The 22,190-nt window shown below is 45.2% G+C and overlaps 1 protein-coding gene across 1 annotated transcript in view; it reads right to left on the bottom strand.

The window, feature by feature from the left end:
- Positions 1–20,120, bottom strand: part of LOC146817145 (uncharacterized) — a 108,918-nt gene extending 88,798 nt beyond the window's left edge. Inside the window, exon 1 of the mRNA XM_085609175.1 lies at positions 19,205–20,120. Within this exon, the coding sequence (XP_085465301.1) occupies positions 19,205–19,720 (516 nt within the window). The 5' untranslated portion in view covers positions 19,721–20,120. The remainder of the gene's footprint in view (positions 1–19,204) is intronic.
- Between the last annotated feature and the right edge of the window lie 2,070 nt (positions 20,121–22,190).

Here is a 22,190-nt window from a genome sequence, read left to right as displayed (position 1 = left end):
GTAATTAGATTTTGAGGCTTCTATACTTGTTGCCCAATATATTATACCCATCGGCACTGTTAGTTTTGATACTCACTATACATATCAACCCTCAAAATCAACATGTGTATCACCATTTACAATAACTACGTGTTTTCTAGGCCTCGCCTACCAGGCAACTTTTAACTGTCTAGTTGTGTAAGACTGCCTGTGGTCTATACCAAAAAACCTACAGTGGGATTAGAACCCGCCCACTGTTTCTATTTGTTTTTTAATTGCGAATCTTGTTTGCTTGCTTTATATTCAATGACTTGCCTTCTTCTTCTTCTTGTGTTTGTCCCTCCCATGGAGCATGGCCTCGTTGCAATCCTTGTGATAGGCTGACTTATAGCCTTGCACTGCTCACATCTATGGAACTTATGTTTTTAATTTCAGCACTTCATAAAAGTGCATGTGTTTTCTTGCTCTGTCTTTGCATGCTGGTTCCTCCAAACCAAACAGCAGCCTTGCACTCCTGTTGCTCCCTCATCCCTCCCCACCAAGATTGATCATTGCTTTCCTCACGCCTCCCTCCTTTTCTTTTTTAATTAGAGTTCCTCCATTGCTTGGTAGCCTCTCCCACTCCACGTTGCTTGCCCGCCACGTGCTCGCCAACCACTCCCATGATGCTTGTGGTTCTCTCATTTTTTTCACATTTTTTAGGAAGGACCTGTCAGCTGCCATTTGCTGCTGACCAGCTGCACGAAGCAAAAAGTGCTTTTGTACAACTCAAATTACATTTTTTTTATTTATTACGTCAAATGGTACCAACTGTCTTTGGACTGGTAATTAAACAACCAGTAAAATGGGGCATACACCATGTTCTAGGTGCACGCATTCCTTGTAACGCACAAATCCACAGGTATGCGTATGTGCATACGTCATCCTGCATACAGCGCATACTTCATCAGGCATGTGTGTGCATATGTTATCAGGCATAATCATGCATACGTCATTTGGCGTGAACATGTATTTGTCATCAGGCATCTGCATGCACGTTATCACATATGAATGAATACCTCATCCTGCATGCATATGTCAACAAGCATGCATGCACCTTGGGAGTGACATGGCCGCCAGAAGCAGCCCCATAATCGCTTCTTTTTTTCATCCTTTTTTTTTAACCAATACTGCACAGAATCGGAAAAAAAACCATTTTGCTTCTTGCCGATGCTGCAAAGGATTGCCAAAAAGCATTGACAAACTCAGTAGGTGAAAAGGTGGCACATATTGGCTTTTCCAATCCATGTTTAGTTTTTCACATAACTTTTTAGCACATATGTTATGAACTGTCAGATGAAGTACCAATTGCCAGAATCTGGCAATGTTGACGGGGTATAGGGGAGAACAAAGGGGTTATTAAACACCTGGAATGTTGAAAGAGCTTCTTTGAAGATGACAACTGTGGGTTGTACACTGTTGTGGGTGTTTGAACTTGGTCCGAATATCAGCACTTGCAATGAAAATCGCCAGTCCCTTTGCCTAGTACATTCGGATGCAAGATTGTGGAGTCTCATGAGGTCTAAGTGGTTTCTTCGCTACACACAGTTTCTAGTGGGAAGAAGGGGTAGTATTGTCAAGACATAGGCACTTCAAGGGAAGTCTTGATTTAGCTGTGGAGGACTTTTTAGTCACGGGTGATGGGGTTTCTTTATTGGAGGATTGTGGTCAGTTTAGTGACCATGTTTGGATCATTTATAACTCAGTCAGTATTTGGGGAGGTCTTACATACAGCAATGGCACACTGTGGTGTACTGATAATAAATGAGAGTGGCGTGAAGGTGGGAGATTCAAGTAAGACACTCTGTAAATGTTACCTAAAAAGACACTTCTGGTTACAGAAGTGATTTAGGAATTCATGTTGATGCTGACGTCTAAGTTCAGACTGTTGCCTACATGCAGCTCAATAGATATGCACCATACCACACTTTTTTACTGTGTAGAAATAGGTAAATAATCTAAAGAAAAAAATAGGCAGTACACAATACACAGAACTCTATTCAAGTTTATACCAGTACTGCCATAGTACTTAGTTCAAATCACTGACCCCCTCAGTAGCATACTGTGTAGAAGGTGAAAAATATATATTTTCATTTATATAAATTTTAGCTACAAATGAAGCATCAGATTTATGCCTATGACATAAAATTGTAGCATATATATTTTTGTCAAATTATAACACTCTTTCTTCAGAATTAGAATTCATTATTTACACCCTAAATTATGCTGCTCCCAACTTTCAAAATAATGCAGTAAAAGTTCCAGGGACTGTAGTCCCTCTTCAAAAGCTTATCATGTTCCCTGCCTACATATCTAGAAGATTTTCCATGAGTGATGGGATGGTTGATAAATGAAGGTTTGGGATTTAAAGAACATACAAGAAAGGTGCCTGCGACTGTGAAGTCGTGGCAGGACTTACTTTACAGTTTTTAAGCAGTTGTATCCTATTCTATCTTCTGACCCTCAGTTACCCCCTTCTACGTAGTCCTATCTGAGAGTGCTACCCCAATAAAAGTAGTAAAGGCCTAGAATTCTCAGAGAGGGCAGAGAAGTGAGGTATTTCTGTAGAAGATGGCTAATCTACTTGAACATAGAAAAAGAAGGATGAAATATGAAGGCTAACTTAGTCTTCCCTGAGGATGGCATTCCCTTCCAGAGGACTATGCTGTCAATAGTCAGTTTCTTTAACTCTACTTTAACTGCAGGAAGTAGTTTCACCCTGGTGGTTGCCTATTACGCAACCAGAAATTCAAACCCAGGGTTCTTTTACTTCAAGAAGCATATGTGGTGGTCTACTTAGAACAAGCTTTAGTGAAACACTTTAGCTCTTTTGGAGCCAGCATGACCAATATAGAAAGTGAAACTGCTCAATATAATGATGGATCGCTGAGAAAGGGTGGTAACACAAGAGTGGGCCTGAGGATGTAACATGGGCTTGTGATAATCCCCTACGCATACTTGCACATGAGAGAAATGCTGAACACATAGGTGAAGGTGCACGGCGGAGCCATGTTACAGCGCTGTCGAGCTGCTGAGTGGTAGACGTCACACGTTGAAGACAAAACCACCAGAGAATGCAAAAGTATGTAGAAAACTACACTACAGCTGCTGGGTCCATGGCTATGTAGTTGGCATTGGGAGCATGTAGCAGAGATTGTGAAGACCATGGAGAAAAATCACCCCAGTCATCAATGTCCCTATACCCAATAATAAAAGCAGAGCTCTCATGAGAAGCAAGCATAGAACCCAGCATTGAGCTCTGGAGTTCTGTGGTAAACATGAATGAAGTATAGTTGAACATTTAGGACAATCCCTCATCAACAGGTGGGACAGTCATGATGTTTGACTGCCTTCATCTTTCCTCTGGATGAACAAGTCAATAGAGAAAGAGAACAAATGGCTTATAATGACAAGAAATACTTACTGTTGGCTCTTGCAGGTGTGCACTGGGGTACTGGAGTTTAGCGGAGTTCGTGTCCCATTCTGGGGATTTCCCCACCATCTCTGTCAACTTCCTTGATGGTAGTCTTTCTTGTACTTAAGTCTATGTTATTCTGTTGTGAACCCACAAACGTTCACACTAAAATCCTTGGAGAACATTAACCTCTTCAGCGCTGCGCGGATTCCCGCGCGGTGCTGAAAGTTCTGAGCGCGGGCGGGGCCATGACGGAACGGTTCCGTCATAAGCACAGCCCAACCGACGTGCATGACGGAACCGTTCCGTCATCGGCGTCGAAGAGGTTAAATCTTTTGCACTGCAGTGTTATCGATAGAGCCAACGACTCCCTTTTCTTAACAATACCCAGATAACCCAATGTGGCAAGCCAGTAGGGGACCTGTTACACTCTACCATCAAACTTACACCACCAGAAGACCTCTCAAAGTCATGGATCCATACGGACTATCATCCACTGCACCACTCTTTTTTCAAGTCATCTTAGCTCTTTTTCCCTGCACTGAATCCCAGCCCCAGGGCTGAGTCTATTTTTGTACCTTTGAGCTTCTCGTCCAACTTATACTGTGTTCTGTTTGTCCACCACAGCTCCATGAGATCTAAAGACTTTGCAGAAACAAGAATCATACCAAATGTAGTACAAAAGCTAGAATACTTTCAGCACATCCTGCCACCAATCCTCTGCTTCAATTCCCCCATCCTCAGTCTTCCTCAGTCTAAGATACAAAGTTAGATCCTTGACTTTTGGTAGACAGTAAGGCCCTTATTATGAGCATCCAGTTTTACGCAGCTGTGAATTTCCAGCTGCAGAAGTACTGATAACAAATTTCAAGCACTTTTCTCGCAGACAATTTACACCGGTTTTTAATTTTCACAATGTCTCCTAGGAAAAACCCAAAGGTGAGGCTTTTAAAGCATTACTTGTAATCCTGATTCACCGGTAATATCTACCATTCTGTGCAGGAAAAGCAAATGTTGCTGAAGGTGTTTATATAGAACTCAAAATTCAACTAAACATTTGGATGCGTTTTTCACACAGGCAAGCATAATTCGAGGAAGAACCAGAGGGCAATGTTTTCCTGAATCTCCAGTGGCTGAAAATCCCAACTCTAGACATGTTTTACAGGGGTTGTAGTCTGCACAGACCCTAATGTGAAATGTAGACATGCTAAAGAATGGTATACTCAATGACGACGACTAAAACTAAAATACCAAAGTAACCATAAGTAGCCAAGCTAAAAATGATAGCCCACTGAACACCCGTAATTATATTAGTCTGAGCTATTCTTTCGTGTTGAAAAACAATCCCAACTCCAGAAATTGGCTTAGTCATACACAATGTTAAAAAGTAATAGTAGCCTATTGTGAACCCCCTGAATATTGCAAAAGTGTTATATACATTGTCAGTGTCACCATTTTGAAACTATGGTTGACTTTGTTAAATATGGGATTTCTTTTTTTTTTCAATAAAGATTTTACAATGGGAGACATGGCCTGCAATGAAAGCTGCCGGGGACCGAGCCCTCTATCCCCTAATATCCGACACAAATTCCGACAACGCGGTACGGAGATAACGCTAATGATGTCCGATCAACGCAAATCAAACCTCCATAAATGGTCATCTATCCTCCGATTGTTGCGATCCGTAGACTTTGTGAGGCCTGCAAACATAAAAAGCCAGGACCCACAGTGACGGGCTGACCCGACATGCAAGAGAAGTAGGTGGGGCACAGTACGGGCGAGGAGGGCGCCCGTATGAGCAACTTATAAAATAGCACCATACAAGCATACAACCAGAAGTCCACACCAGCACCAGTAAAGAACAGGTAGAAACCTCCGACCGCTACACACACCTTGCAACTAGAACCAGAACTGATGAGAAGGAGCCGACTGCGGTGATGAAGCAATGCATCAGACGTGACGAAGATGCGAGTCCCCCACACCGGACGAGCGAAAGTGAGCCGGTGTCCCACAAGAGACTGTCGGGTAAGGGTGCAGCCGGTCCCCTATCAGGAAGGAAGTGACATCAGGGAAAGAAGGAGCAGGTCAGAGGGGCAAGAGCAGCAATACTTCATACAACACAGTGGAGGGCAAAGGACGAGAACTTAGGTAACACAGTGAGGAACAACTGGTGCCCTCCCCCGCATCTGATAATACAGACAGCAACGGGGCAGTCACCCAGCCTCCACGATGGCGCTGTTTTCTCTTCTTATTTCCCCCCTTGCCTCCCCCCACGGACATGTAAAGAGCGGTAGACGACACACACTGAAGGAGAGTGCTCTGGGGCCTAAGCGCTGCAAATAATGATGGAGACCTGCTCAAACGCCTGCAGAAGAATATATGCAGCGCTCCGTGGGCTAATCCTAGCATATACAGTGCCAAACGTGCACCACAACGAGACTATGTTACCGAAAAGTGACTGTGAAATACCTAACCGGCGAAAACCGACAGGCTGCAAGGTGGAATTCTCCAGGGTGGCGGCGCTGAGTACCCAGGGCAGGTGATCGAAACTACGCCACAAGAACCACAATCCATTCAGAAAATCACAACATGTTGGGCAGTAAAGGAGGGCATGGAACACACCAGACTAAATTAGAGAAGTATACCCTACAAAAAGGCAAGGAAGAAGGTGGCTGCACGACTGAACCAGGAGCGGGGAAGGATGAACTACACTTGAACGACATCATGGTCCCCATTATCAAAGTTCATAATTCCCTAGAAAAACAAATAGACTCGGTCTCTACAGAAGTCTCTCTCACAAAGGCGGACCTGCGCAAACTGGGCGACAGAGAATTGGAAGACATGGCAAAATCCCTTATGATAGACACTTCGATCCTTCAACAAGTGAAAGACTTGAAAAATATGACAAAAGCATTCAAAATAAAGTTGGATGAATAAGTGGGTGGATCCAAAAGAAAAAAACATACGTATTATTGGCGTACCCGAACAAGCAGATGGGACCAGCGAGGAATCTCTTTTGGGTAGGAATTAATTTTGAAACACCTACAACCCCGAGGATTGTTAAATTATTTCTCCATTGAGAGAGCCTACCGAGTTCTGGGAGTCAGACCCAGACCAGGGGCCACACTGAGACTGATTCTGGCCCGAGTCTTTGATTTCCAAGATCGTGACATCATATAAAGAACGGCGCGCAGTGCCCCGCAGGTCCAATATCAAAATAGTACAATTACATTCTTTCCTGGCTTCACCATAAATGTGCAAAGACAGAGACGCAGAGGTCAAAAGAGCACTCAGAGACAATGAAATGAAGTATGCAATGCTATTCCCCGCTAAGTTAAGGGTGGAGGCTGAGGGGAAGACCTGGTTCTTCTCCAACCCTGAGGACACTGGGAGTGGTTAGAAGGGTGGCGAACAGTAGATCATACGAGCACCCTCTGGAAAAGGAGCAAGACACCCCAAGAAGTGGCAGAAAACACACAGATACAATCCCGGACAAGAATTCACATATAAATGCGGAACTAGACAAGAGCGAATAACACGTTTTGAGAGGCCCTCCTAAAACACAAACTATGCCTAAGGCCTCGAGACAACCCAATGGCGTAAACACCAACAGGCATGGACAAAGTATGTGATTTAGATATATAACCACCAAAGTGGAAAGCGAACTCCACCTTCTGATATAGAAAACAATTGAGGTATCAGACACCAGAAGAAGGCAAGATAGAATGCATGCACCAGGCTGACACAGTAATTAGGGGATGGGGAGGGAGTGATTGGTCTTCGGGAGACCTTGATCTCCTTAGTTTTTGTTTGGGGAGAAAACAGGCACTCTGCAATGTTGGGAAGGCAGGCAGTTAGTAAACCATCATGCAAGGAGGCAGTGAGGGGGGAGTGGAATGTTCGAGTACTTTCTGGAATTACAACCTGCATTGATTATATAAGTTGGGGGAAGAATTTTGTTACTTCTGGTTTAATTATCTGGGAACACTATACACAGACATGACTAAACTAAAAACATTGGAAGCCGATCAAAGTGAGGTAACAGCCCGCAGACCGTTCTCATCTCTACTACCGTACAGTTTGCAGTATTCGGAAAAAAGAGAGCAGATATGCCCACAAACCAATCCCCACTGATACCTGATATTATGCAACCTTCCCTCCAGCTACTTTCCTGGAATGTCAATGGTTTAGGTGATAAGCTGAAGAGGGGGATAGTCCTTCAATTTATTTTACGGCATACACCTGATGTAGTATCACTACAGGAGACGCACCTTGTAGGTAACACATGTAAAGCGTTGAACAGATGAGGATACACATTAGTGACACATGCAGGCTTTACAACCGTATCCAGAGGGACAGGAATTCTTATATGCAACAACTTTCCCTTTATAATAGAAAGTTCTTATATAGACCCACTGGGTAGATTTGCTGCAATTATGGGTACACGGGAAGGTAAACCACTTAATATCCTTTCGGTTTATATCCCGCCAACACTGCAGAAGATTACCCTGCCTGAATTAAGTAAATTAATCCTTGACCTGCCAGAAGGGGACTTGATACTAGGGAGGGGACTTAAATAAGGTGCTATTCGGGCAAAAAGATCGTAGACCCTGAGACATGCACTAGGAAACATCTCTCACCTAGCAGACTATCTGAAGACAATGGTCCTAGCAGATGTCTGGAGAACACATAACCCGGACACTTCACAACTCACGCTTCATTCAGGCACTCAAAACAGCCAATCACGAATAGACTACATCCTAACATTAACTGACCAAGTGCCCTTCCTCAAGGACGTGCAACATCTCGCGCATGGAATATCGGACCACTCACCAATATCTGCCCATAATACACGCGGCACAATATCGATACGGAAGATGATTACCCTAAATCCCCGGTATCTCAGAATCTCTCACATACGCGACAACCTAATCCGAACCACAGAATACTATTTTATCGAAAATGAAGATTCTGTTAAATTCCCGTAAATCCAATGGGAAGCATATAAAACAGTTATCAAGGGGCAAGCACTATCCTTAACAGCTGGACACATAAAGGATAGGCAGATAGCGCTCACAAAATTGTAAAAAGTGATCCTAGAGAAAGAACACAGATAGCCCCTCAGAGAGAGTGAGGGGACTAACCACTCACTGGTTATCAAGCAACAGGAGTACAAAAACCTAGTAACAGAGGCGGCCACGAGTAGCCGTCTAGCAGTACACCATATAATATATGAAACAGGAGATCAAGCAGTGAAATTACTGGCATTGCAAGACAGGCACGAAAAGACAAATATATGGGTGGAATTTCTCAGGACCGAGGATGAAGAGACAGTAAGAGACCCACAAGAAATAGCTGAGGTATTTGCTATATATTTCACATGTTTGTATACTCCCTCAGTCACCAATGATAACTGATGATTCTAACGAACTTCTAGCAGAAATGCCTCTCACCTCATTAACCACAGAGGAAGTGGCCATAGTAGATAGCGTCATCACCTACAACGAAATCGTAAGTGCAATAAATAGTATACAATCAGGGAAAGCAATGGGACCAAGTGGCCTTCGAAAAGAACTATTCAAACTTATTGCATCAAAAATTGCACCTTACTTATGAGAAATGTATGAAGACAGTAGATGAAAGGGAAGCCTGCCTTTGGACCAGAGATTGGCCATCATCTCAGTTATGTACAGACAGGGGAAACAAGCAGAATTATGCAGCTCGCACCGCCCCATATCGCTGCTTAGCATGGAGGTCAAAATACTGGGCAAACTACTAGCAAATAGACTTTTACTGGTCATCACGAATTTAGTGCACTCAGACCAATCTGGCTTTATGTTGGCGGAGAAACACAGCCTTAAACCTGCGATGCCGACACGACTTGTTGGGCAGAAGAGAGACCATTAAGGGAAAGGCTGCAATAATATCACTAGATGCTCATATGCTGTTTAACAGTATCGAATGGCCATATCTCTTTGCAGTACTGGAACCACTAGGCTTTGGCCCCAGATACATCGCGTGGGTAAGGTTGCTATATGCAGAACCACTAGCACAAGTAGTAGTAAATAGACATACTGCACATAATTTGCCCCTCAAACGAGGAACACGGCAGGGATGTCCTTTATCACCACTGATTTTCGCATTAATGCTAGAGCCACTTGCTACCTGGATGAGAGGAGATCCTTTGATCTGAGGATTGCGGTGAACTACGGGATGGGAGGACAGAATCTCCTTATATGACGATGATATTCTGCTCTATGTAGCGTCGCCAAATTCATTCATTAACAGGATCATGCAAATTTTCACTAATTTTCTGGAAATACTCCGGATATACCATCAATTGGTCCAAGTTGGTACTTTTTATCCTTCATGGACCTATTCCCAAACTACCATCGGCCTGTACAGTGACAATGGCCAAGGAGGGTTTCCGTTATTTAGGAATCTATGCTGCAAGTGATCCTGCTCTTTCCTACACGCACAATCTACGAGGCCCCTTAAAACGACTGCAAAATGACACTCTACATTGGAGGACTTTACCACTATCCTTATTAGGGCACGCTGCTCTCTTTAAAATGATGGCATTGCCAAGATTCCTGTATGTCCTACAAAACACACCTTAACCTGTCCCAGACACATACTGCACTGATATTAAAAGTGAAAAACGATCACTACTGTGGGATGGGAAATCCCCACGAGTTGCTATGCACAAACTTGTAAAGGGATAGTATTACGGAGAGATAGCCTTTCCAGATATCCGAATGTACTACTGGGCTGGGCAATTGGCGGTGATCAATCAGTGGATATATGGCTCACAAACGTACCCCGCATTTGAGATGGATAACATACTTATGGACCCAAAGGCTATAGACATGCATTGCATAGGAAGCCAATAAAGCAGCCTCTAATGGGCCCAACGCAACAATCTTTGGCATACAGTGACAAAAATGCTAGGGTGGCAGAATAAAGTGAGCCAGTCTATGCCACTATGGGATGCAGAGAGATTAGGTACACAGATTAAATGTCCTGGATTTGATAAATGGGATATGATCTGCATCTCACGAATGGGTGACCTATGGTCAAAGTGTACAGTCAAACCATTTGTCGACATCCAAACAGAACACGGGATGGCAGAATCCGAGGCATATAGATATCTACAAATTAGGCACGCTCAAAGACGGCTGAATGACTGTATAGACAGCAAAGTGATTTCTATGACGTATAGAAAATTCCTCAATAACATGCCCGAACCTTTACTGAAGCTGTGTGAGAGATGGCAAGATAACATAGGAGAGCTGGAAGAAGACAACTGGCAGGAAGCTCTAGGCTCCCCTAGAGAAGTGGCCATAACCTCTAGCTTAAGACTAATCCAACTTAAAAGCGTTCACAGCACGTACTTTTACTGTACCACTCTTACAAAAATGAAAACAAAAGAAGATTCCACATGCAGAAGGCAGTGTAAAGAAGAGGGAACATTCTATCGTATTGTATAGGAGTGTCCTGCCATTCAGAAATATAGGGGGTCGGTGGCAACACAACCGCAAGTAGTTAGTGGAAAGGAACTCCAACACACACCCAAATTATGTCTACTAAATATATGGGGACAGACAGACCTCAACAGTTAGGAACAAACGTGGGTGACCATGGGATTTGCCATCACTAAATGGAATATAGCACGGAAATGGGGAGTAGGTGAATCACCCACACTAGTGGAATGGGAAAGAGACATGGACTGGTTGATGGTCGCAGAAGATACCATTTATGAGAATAGAGGATGCCCTAAAAAATGGGAGCAGATCTGGATTAGGTGGAATGCACATAGTGGCCAGGTGTGTGCCTCAGCAATACCAAGAAATAGAACGTTCTTTGGGAGAGATGTTAGAAAGGGAGATAATGTAAACTTGTAAGGGCAAGTTTTAGATTGCAACTTATGAATGCGGGCTTGGACTGTAAACTGTTTGCTATATTACTGTGATGTTTCTCACTGTATCATAAGACTGTGTATTGATGTAATCCAAATAAAAAAAGAGTAAAAAAAAAAAAAGATTTCACAAATGGTGGCCAAACTTGTATATTTATTTTTACGGTAAACCGTTTTTATACCGAAATGTGGATTACCAATTTCAAGCCTGCTTTTTTTCATGCATGCATGCATTTCCCTTGATGTAAACCCTATGTGCAGATCTGGCGCCCTGAGTCCCAGGCTTGAGAAAGGTGTATGTAATTCAAACAAAAGCCTATAAAACAATCTAGGGAGCTGCGCTCACCCGGGTAGATGAAGGACCAGGTGTGAACAAGAACTGTTGAAGCAGCAATAGAGAGCTCTTGGCCTAGATGAGGAACTGTATCACCCAAAAATAGAATGCAATACTAGACCACTTTCCCTGTTGGGCCCTTTTGAAAAATGACAGGAATTCTCGAAGATGGAGTTCCCAACCACGCCCTTCTTAGAGCTGGCCAATCAGGAATAATGAATGCATTGCCCATAGGGCGATCCAATCTGGAGATCTTCATTTTCCCAAGCTGATGATGAGCCGAATTTCATAGAAAGCCAATATTTAAGCATGGGCCAGGAAACAATGATTAAAGAACTGGAGGCTTGCCTCAGCAACCAGGGCACAAATCAAATCAGGAATGGAAGGAAGAATCCAATCTTCTGTAGATTCAACCCACGCTGGAGGAGCAGCTGGGAAGAAACATAATGACAACAGCATGCAGCAATGCTTTCCCGAGTGTGGCCACCTAGGCAGTGATCAATATGAGACAGTGGATGGGCAACACCATTCATTTTTGGCTACCAAGACCAATTTTTTACTCACTGACTTTGACCCAGAGCAAGCAGAAAATGAATAGATAGTCAGAAAGGGAGAAAGCAGTAATGAAAAAGAACCTGCAAGAATGAGATAAAGGGACATTAAGTGTAGGGAGGTTGAAGAGGGAGGTCTGAGGTGGAATCACGGTTAGGCACCACTGGAATTCTGCAAGCCCATCATTTGAAAATGTTGGGGCCCGTGCCTATTTTATTACAAACTAAGCAAAGCACCCAGGGCAGTGGTTCAAAATTAGGAACATTGTTTCTTTAAAAGAAAATACTTTAAGAGAATACATTGTTATATTTTAGACCCAAGGCTAGAAGCAAGACCCAACAGTCGACAGAAACGGCAAGAAGAAATAGCTTTAAAATGTAACTTTCTGATTAAGTGGTGAACAAGAACAGCTCAAGCCAATCACACATGGTCAATGCTTGAGCACATGTATGATTATGAATTTGCCTCATTTTCAACATAATCCACCATCTAATGCATAATTTGCTGATTTCACCCCAAAAAAGGATTCTTGATCAAAAGGATCAAATGTTTCTAAACAAATGGTGCTATGTTTGAATTTGTGCATTGGCAGATCCTTTGAATGGAAACCAGTCAACTTTAAGTTGCTGATTGCTGTATTCAGGTGCTAAAATGCCTAGAGAGTAGTATTAGTTTTTAAAAGGGCCAACTAAAGAAATTATACTGCTTGGGAGTGTGCTACATAATATGCCTTTCTTGGACATACTTTTGTCAACCCTGCGGCATAATTTAGTCCTCCACTGCTGCATAATTCCAGTGAATGCTTGTCACAGAATTCGAGACTGGCGAACAGGTACTGACACTCTCTGGTTTTCTGACACATGACAGGACCGTGCTGTGGGCATCCCCAGCTCTCATCCATAGAAAAACAAACAATACAACTACTTGTCTTGATGGCCATCTCTTATCCGTTAATGGCACCAGGACACTAAATGGGAACTGTGGAAGAGCTGGGAAGAAGCAAATGTTTTAGAAAATATTCTGTAATTTTACCGATGCCTTGCTGCCTTCTTCCTTCGTAAGGGAATTCATTATATGAATAATCTGCTCTTAAAACCTAGTTCTGCAGCCCATTTCCAAAATAGAGATACATTGTTCAAAATTCCCCCTCAGTTTTGTATTTGCTTGTTGTTGCATGAATACAAAACTGTATTATACCTTTACCAATCGTTTCTAAGAGAATGCCTTCTGAACTGGCCATGTTACAAACATTGCGGCCGCAGATGACGTCTGGATCCTGGACTGGGGAGACATGCTGGACCTCTGTACAGCTGTCTACATGGTTTGCCATCCCTCACCAACCCTATCCTCATTCGAGGGATAGATGCCATTGGAATCCAAGGATCTACCATCAGATGAATCTCCTTCTTCCTCACTGGCAGGACTCAGTCAGTTATCCTGGTCCCACAACCTCATCTGTGGCGTACCGCAAGGATCCTTCCTGAGCCTGACCCTCTTCAATGAATACATGATCCCACTTGCCAGCATCATCTGCACCCACAACGTCAACGTCCTTTCCTACGTCAATGACACCCAACTCATCGTCTACCTCTCAGACAAGACTCCCTACACCTGGAACAAGTTCACTGCCTGCATAAACTAATTCGCAGACTGGATGAAGATCAGCTGCCTCAAACTAAACACTGACAAGACAGAAGTTGTTATCTTCGGTCAGAACACCTCAACATGGGACTACACTTGGTGGTCAGTTGAACTTGGTCCCACACCATCTGCCACCACCCATGCCAAGAATCTCTGGATAGTCATCGACAGCCAACAACATAATCGTCCAAGTCTACACTGTCAACTTTCTGGTTCCATAACTTGAAGATGCTGTGAAAAATATTTAAGTAGCTACCTTTCTGCATCACACAACACCACAACTTGAGACCGAGATGACTCTCAACCTCAATTGCCACACACACATCACACCACACCACAAGCAGCTCCACTACCTCCCCATACACAAACGAGCACTATTCAAACTTCTCACCCACTCTTTCAAAACACTACACAACATGGGCCCAGCTTACATCAACAATCGCATCTCCTTTGACACACCCAGACAACTCCGCTCGGAAAAATTCCTAATTGTACACATCCAACAAATTCACTAAATCAGATCTGACAGATGGGAGTTATCCTACATAGCACCTAAAGCGCCGAATGACCAGAGCCTCCTCCTTGATTCTTGAGTTTTGCAAGAAGCTGAAGACCTGGAGTTTTTTAATATCTCCCCATCCGACATAGGAGTTGCTAGAGTCTCACCTGTTCAGCACCATGACACACTCCTGTGTTGGCATGCTTTACAAATCCTCATAACATTGTGCATAATATGTACATTTCGGGTTAAAAGTCACGTTTGATACAGCTGGACAGGACATTTTTACTGAAAAATAGGGTCAAATCATGGCTGAGCCCTCCAAATGAGGACCAATTGGCTCAGCATTAAGCATGTGTACGTCTGACATGAAATTGCTTGCAAACATTGCTCTGTGTCAGAGAAAGGGTCACAGTGTGTGCACAGAGCCAAGCCCAAGTCCTAATTGCTTCGGAAATAACATACTGCATTTCGGTGGAGTTTTCTAGAAGGGACAGTGTTCGTGCAGCAAAAGGTTTAGGGTAACATGTTGTGAAGGTGACAGAGGTTTTGAAGGAATAGATCATTAAAATGCATGGAGTAGGAAGAGTATAATTACTGATTACATGAGTTGGGTGGTGCAGGTGTCAGTGCTCTGTTTCTTGTTTGGCAGCATTGCCTCTTTACCCATTTATTGCCCGCTCTGTGCACACTGAAGTGACTCTGGCCACAGGCCCAAGTATCAGCAGGACTAGAACGGGAGGAAGGTCCTTCTCCTACCTCGCTGCCAAAGCCTGGAACACCCTCCCCCTCCACATCTGGCAATCTCCCACACTGCCCCAGTTCAGGAAGGGTCTTGCATTTCGGAGGACCCCAGCAGTCAACGGAGCCGCCCTCTTCCCCTGGGTGCCTTGAGACCCTCACGGGTGAGCAGTGGGGGCTCCTCCACTAAGGAGGAGGAGGAGTGTTACCCCCACAGAAAACTAAAATGATAATAACTAGTGTTATTATCATTTCAGTTTTCCTTTCCTGGTGCGGGCGAGGCAGGGCTGGGCTGCCAGAGCAGGGCAGGGAAGGAGCGGTTTTCCTACTCTAAAGTGTGCAATGACGCTCTGACCGGGCCTATCGGTCCAGCCAAACCATCATGACCACTTTGCAGTTTCTGCACCCAGGCTGCATTACAGCCTGGGTGCAGAATATGCCCCCGGCTACCATTCTCTGCCTGAGCGCCGATCCACTATGCTCAGACCAACCACAGTTCTGCATTGCAGCGCTGTGATTAACTATGGTAGTCAGGAGCTTTAGTGCTTCCTGTTCCTGCTTCTAGCGGCGAGAGGCGGTGGCGGTGAGCGGACGGAGAAGCGGCCGCCAGCCGGGTGACCGGCCTGTAGGTAAGTGTTTTTTTTTATTTAGGACTCTCCACATCCCCCCTCCCCACCACCTCGTAAATAGTGGATTCCACTGCGGGTGAGAAGTTGCGCTTTACCAACCCTGATTGATTGATTGATTGACTTACATTGCTCGGCTGTGCTTAAGGCTCCCTTTGAGGTTGCTACCGTACAGTGCCTTTAATACACAAATAGTTTGAGTGACTTAAAGTGCCTAGCCCCTCCCCCCCACAAACACACCCAAGCGTATGCGTGTTGCGATATTCAATTGGGTTCAGGTGTCCCTGTAAGTGTGCCGCGAGTGACTTACATTTCAGGCCCGGTTCTAGCAGGAGGGCCAAGCCCACCCAAACATGAGCCTAGCCCACTCAAACATGAACCTTGACCCTTGCAGTGACGTTAAGAAAGCCAACAGAAAATGGCGTCTGAAATTTAAAACTTTCCTCTGAACGTTCTTTTCCTTCTTCTTCTAGGAGTTGTGTGATTGGGCCTGGGCTCTTTCTCACAGGCACTCCCAGTCACGCATCTCCTTTTAGCAAGGTGGGCTGTATCCCTGCCCACTCGTGCAGGTAGAATAGGGGCATAGCAAAGGGGACAAATCCTTTCTTTGGCACCTGGTAACCTTTGCGTGCTGGATGGATATTTTCTTCTCTATTCAGCCAGGAGAAAAGAAGTTTGTGTATCCTAATTCACCTTTCCTGAGCCCTTTAGCTGCTTATCAGATCGGGCTGTGAGACAGAGTTCCAATGGAGCAGGTAAGAGAATGTGAGGCTATTCTGTTTTTTTTTTTTTAAACCTGCAAAGGCCCTGCAAGATACATACTTCGTGTATGCTTTGAGAATGTGTGGCTATTTGTTCGTATACATACTTGTATGTTGTGTATATTTCATTTAACCCCTTCTGTGCCACACCCTTTCCCCCTCCTGTGCCGGGCGTTACATTAGTGGGTGGGGTTCATGACGAGATAGTCTCGTCATGGGCACAGCGCGACCGTGCTCCATGACGAGACTATCTCGTCATGGGCACTGAAGAGGTTAAATCGTTTGTATTGTTTTCATGACTGGCTCTGCCACGAATGCAAGACAACAGTAAAAATGTCCAGATAACTGGTGATTAATGATCCTGCTGGAGAGCAATCCTTTGTCTGTTGGTAGTTTTGAAATGCAGATAAACTGTAGTTTACGTGGATAGCTCAGTGGGTTACTGCCTTTGTTATAGAGATCCTTTTGTTACTTGCAGTTTAGAAGTTACAATCCTAACTGGACAGTGACCTATGAACTGTCATCAAAGAGCCGCATACAAGCCTGAATGCTATAAATAGAACTTTTTTTGTGTGTTGCGATATAGTTAATATTTCCCAAGTATTTCATTATTCTGATGATGCTATAAAGAGTTTGACTGGACAAATATTCATTTTATTCAGTAAAGCCATTCCCCCTCCCCCCCCACCACTGGGTTTTTTTTTTAATCCTGTGTTTGTGCTTCTCCAGAGTCTAGACCAAACTCTCTTAAAAGATGCTGCCCACCAGTATGGATGCCATGTGATTCCTACACCTGGTAATCCTCATTGGCTAATGTGACATTCCCTTTAGGCTGATTTACATACTTGTATGATTCATATTCTCTGCATAATGTGTACATGATGTTAAGTACTGTGACACCCTACACTATGAGTAGCACTATACAACAAATGAAATGCATACGTGAGAGGGGCTATGGAGAGATCAATGACACTGTTGGAGGGTGGCAATTAGGAAATCCGAGGAGGAGGCCAATAGGGGATAGTCTATGGAGAGATGAGGGGCACTGTTGAAGGGTGGTAGTGAGGGAATCCGAGAAGGAGGTCATGGGGTGGAGGGAGGGTGGGAGCTACAGAGGGATGAGGGGCACTGGTGGAGGGTGGTAGTGTGGGAGTCGGAGGAGGGGGTTATGAGGGGGAGAGGCTATGGAGAGATGAAGGGCACTGTTGGAGGGTGGTAGTAAAGGTATCTACAGAGAAAGAGGTCAGTGGTGGGGCACCAATAAAGACTTTTGCACCAGCGCTAAAGCCGGCCCTGTCATGACCTTTCTGTTTTTGTTTATTTAATCAGCAGTCAGGTCCTTAGGGCCACTGTGGAATATATTTTAAAGTGTGTGTTGCTGTTATATTCAATGTTTTAGGTTTGAGGGTGATGATATTAATGTTCTTTACCGGGAATAATGAAAGTGGAGCTGGATGGTGGCTGATATGGGGCTGGGGCCCAAGGTCAGCTGTGAGATAAGGTGCATGGGAGATGGATGGTAGAAAATGTATACTCAGGCTTTGAAGGGAGTGTTCTGCAGAGTCCGGTGTCAGTTGGAGGTAGTAATGAATTAATATTATTAATTTTAAAAAACAGGAAGCAGCCAGCCAGTCACCCTCCCCTAAGTCACAGGAAGCAGTCAGCCAGGCTCCCTCCCCTAAGCCAATCACAGTGCTACAAGCAGCGTTGTGATTGGTTGGGACGTCCCCCAGCCAGGGGCTTATGTGTAGGCCATGTACATCATGTAGGCTGCAGGCCTGGAAGGGGGTGTGCTGCAGAGTCTGGGGTCAGGTGGAGGTAGTAATGAATTAATAATATTTTTTTTAAACAGGAAGCAGTCAGCCAGCCTCCCTCCCCTAAGCCAGTTACAATGCTGCAAACAGCGTTGTGATTGGTCGGGACGCCGCCCAGACAGGGGCTTATATGTAGGCCATGTACTTCATGCAGGCTGCAGTGCAGAGTGTGCATTACTGGTTTGGTGGCCTCAGAGGGCGGACCAAACCGTCCTTGTGCACTCAGGAGTTGGTACACCACTCCTCCCCTGCCCTTCTCGCTGAGCAGCCCTGCCCACCCTCAACCAAACATTGAATGTCAGTAACTGAAAGTTATTACCATTTTATGTTTGTGTTCAAGTGGCCCTGAAGTGTAAGTGGCGTACTTGCCTTTGCTCAAATCTCACGGTTAGTTTGTGTGACTCGCAGTGCCTGGCTGAAGTCCAGCGACTTAAAGCGCCTGTCTGTCCTCAGGCCTCCCTCTGACTCTATGGGTGGCTTACAGTGCCTGGCGGTGTCCCAGCAGACTTTGCATGGTTCGGCGAGTTACAGTGCCGTGGAGCAAGTATGTACTGTGCCCTTGTTTCGCTCTGCAGAGGTCAGTGCTCGCTGTACCGTGTACCCTCGGGTTAATCTTACACTGTGAACAGTGGCAAAGGAAGAGCGCATGGGGCCCTTATAGCCAGAAAGGAAAATACCCCCAAAGGCCCTGGTTGGTGGTAACGAATGTAACTGGAGGGGCATCGACCCCTCACTGGGACCCGGTGCGCCTGCATTTGCTGAACCGTTTGTAGCTACGCTCGTGCTTGTGCTGACTCTACTCTGTGAGCGGCTACAGTTTCCTTGCTTCTCTGTGCACAGGTCAGTACTGATAGCATAGGCACCCCGTTCAGGAGCAGTACTTACAGTGCCTGGGCGGCTCCCGCGCTGCTCCGGGAGGCAGGATGTGCTGCAGTGCCCCCATCCCCAGCTGGTCACCTCGTCGTCCCGCGGGAGTGGGTCCGGCAGTTCCCATCCTGGCGCTGCACTGGCAGCGGTGCCCTCCAGCTCCAGGCTGGGTATGAGGGTAGGGCTGGAGCCGGGCACTCGGTCGCACGTGCCGAAGGGTGGTTCTCGGCTGCTCCCTCTGCCTTCATCTGCCTGAGGCTGTCCACGCTGCGGTTCACACAGATCCTCAAACTCAGACAGCGCCTTGTCAAGTTCCCCATCCGTGTCATCCTCTTCCGTGCCTGGAGGGTGGCCCGAAGCCAAGCGGGGTCCGGGACAGTCCCGCGGTCCCACTGTCCAGCTGGGTGGTGGCTCTTCTGCCGGGACTCGACGACAGGGGTCGCTGCAGCTGCCCTGACTGGGGCTCCGACTCCTCGGGGCGGCCCCGGAGCTACGTCCGCGGTTCCTCCTAGTTGCGCTGATCCCACTGCCCATGCCACCTTGCTCAGCCACTGGTATCTGCAGAGCCCGGTGTGAGCTGCACCCCTTCACAGCGCCACCTCCATGAACCCCGGCGCTGCCGCCATTCCCAGACTCGGGAGCCTGCCGCTGCCGCACCCGCCTGGTCCGCCTCACAGACCGGCCGTGTCTGACCTGCAGTCCTGCACACACAGGAACACTGGAGCAGGGCACTCGGACTGGGGAGGGCGAGCGAGGGCTAGCCCCTGGCTCCAGTTCACCGCAGGCACCACGGGCGTGTCTTGTCTCCAGTGTTCATGTCCCTCCCGGAGGACCACTGCTGTCAGCTGTGGGGAGCAGGAGCGCTGGAACCAGCACACGCCCACCGTAACCAGAGGCTGCAGTTCTGCCTGCGCTGTCACACACTCACTCTCATAGCCATCTCATTCCTACTTCATTCAGATCTCCCTTCCCAGTCACGCCCCTCCATCACCACTTCTGTTCTAATGACACTGTTCTCCTTTATCCTTCTCCATTTCGACTCCGCTTTATTTTGTCCCTCAATTTTCCATTGTTGCTGCTGCCTTGTCAATAAGGTTACACATTTTTTAATAAAGCAAATGTGAAACGTCATTTGTCTTTGGGCTATCGTTTAGAGGGCACAACAGGAACACCAACACTCATTCACTGAGGGAGTGCAAATACCTACTGTTGGACCTATTCTTCTCTACAGGGTCAACCCCCAAAGGTTTTGCCTTTACCCTGCATCTTTTTTGCTGAATTCGTTTTGCTGGCTTTAGGACTCTGCACTTTACCACTGTTCACCAGTGCTAAAGTGATTGTGTTCTCTGCTCTAAACATGGTAGAATTGGCTTATGCCCAATTGGAATATTTCATTTACCTGTAAGTCCCTAGTAAAATGGTACTACATTCACACAGGGCCTTTACATTAAATTCTTTGTGGGCCTGCAAAACTTGTTGTGCAACCCACTTAAGAAGTCCTGCAAACCTGTTTCAGACCTGCTATTACAGCTTGTGTGTGCAGTTTGAAACTGTCATTTCGACCAGGCAAATGAAACCGTGTACCAGGCCCAAACCTTCCTTTTTAATGCATATACGTTAACCCTAGAATAGGCCCTGGACAGCCCAGAGGGTAGGGTGCAGTGTATTTAAAAGTTGGACATGTGCTTTTTAAGTTTTACATATCCTGATTGTGAAAAACTCTTAAATTCTTTTTTCACTATTGCAAGGCCTACCTCTCCTATAGGATAACATTGGGTTAACTTATTACATTTAATAAGTTGTCATTTCCAAATGAGAATGGGTTCTCAGTACATGTTTGGTGTCTTTGGAATTGTAATGAAAAATCCTCTCTTATGGTAAAGTCAGATTTTACATTAGGATTTTGAAAATGCCAGTTTTAGAAGGTTGACATTTTCCTGCCTTAGCCATTTAGTGCCTGCAGTCTATCTCAGGTCACATGACTGGTTGTAGCTTACAGTTGGGCTTTGTGTATTCTTCCTAGACAGCCACACACAACAGAGGGCTTAGGTGTGCCTGATGGGCCATCACTACAGGGTCGGAGGGTGGAGCTGTGAACAGCCCTATTTACAATTAAATAGGCTGTTTTCTGCCTCCACATAAATGGCTGCATACCCCCTATAGTTAGTCAGAAGCTAGGACAGGGAAGGTGAACTTCAAAGGAAAACCTCTAGGAGCTTCTCCCACTTCAAAGGAAGAATCAGGTGTATTCAATTCAATGTAAATAATCTTTATTGGGTCAATTGAGGCAACAAAAGACACATATCAATACAATACACCGAAAAGATCACAAAACAGGTTAAAACAGCATATCATCTCCTGCAAAGGAACATAGCATTAAAATAATGCGCTTATCCCTTATTTCAACAGGCAAAACATTCAGCAGAGTATAACAGCAGCTTATGAATCAGACTAACAGCATACATAAAAAGTGCATATGAAATGTAAATACTATATGATCAAAAATAATAAATATCTAAAACTGAGGTGCTATTACATAAATAACGCAGACATTGTTGACCTTCCATTGAATTTCTGGCTCGGATTGCAGCTTTAAGAAAACCACCCACCCTAAAATAGATAATTGGCGTATTCAGAGATTTCAACTTGTGCTGGGCCTGCTCACATCTACGGTACCCTAACATATTTAATTGGGGTTTAAGACAATGTCTTTGCAAATAACTAAAATAGTTGCAAAAGAACATATAATGCAATAGAGATTGCATAGAGACCCTGTCACAAGGACATGCCTAGGAAATTCCTCTCATGGCATCGGTAAGCTTTTCGAACCTCATGAGCCGCCACACTGAGCCAGATCTAATTCGGAAAAGGAGAGACCTTTCCCATTGCGTTAATACTAAAGAATGGTATAAAATGGGCTCTGGGCTAGAGAGAGTCTGAAATTACTCATGACAGTACTTTTCGCCAATTAATTTTTTCAGCACAAGATTCCAAAACAAGATCC

The sequence above is a fragment of the Triturus cristatus genome, chromosome 6 (assembly GCF_964204655.1).
Source record: "Triturus cristatus chromosome 6, aTriCri1.1, whole genome shotgun sequence".
In the NCBI taxonomy this organism is placed as follows: domain Eukaryota; kingdom Metazoa; phylum Chordata; class Amphibia; order Caudata; family Salamandridae; genus Triturus; species Triturus cristatus.
This window is presented reverse-complemented; position numbering and strand designations above follow the sequence as displayed.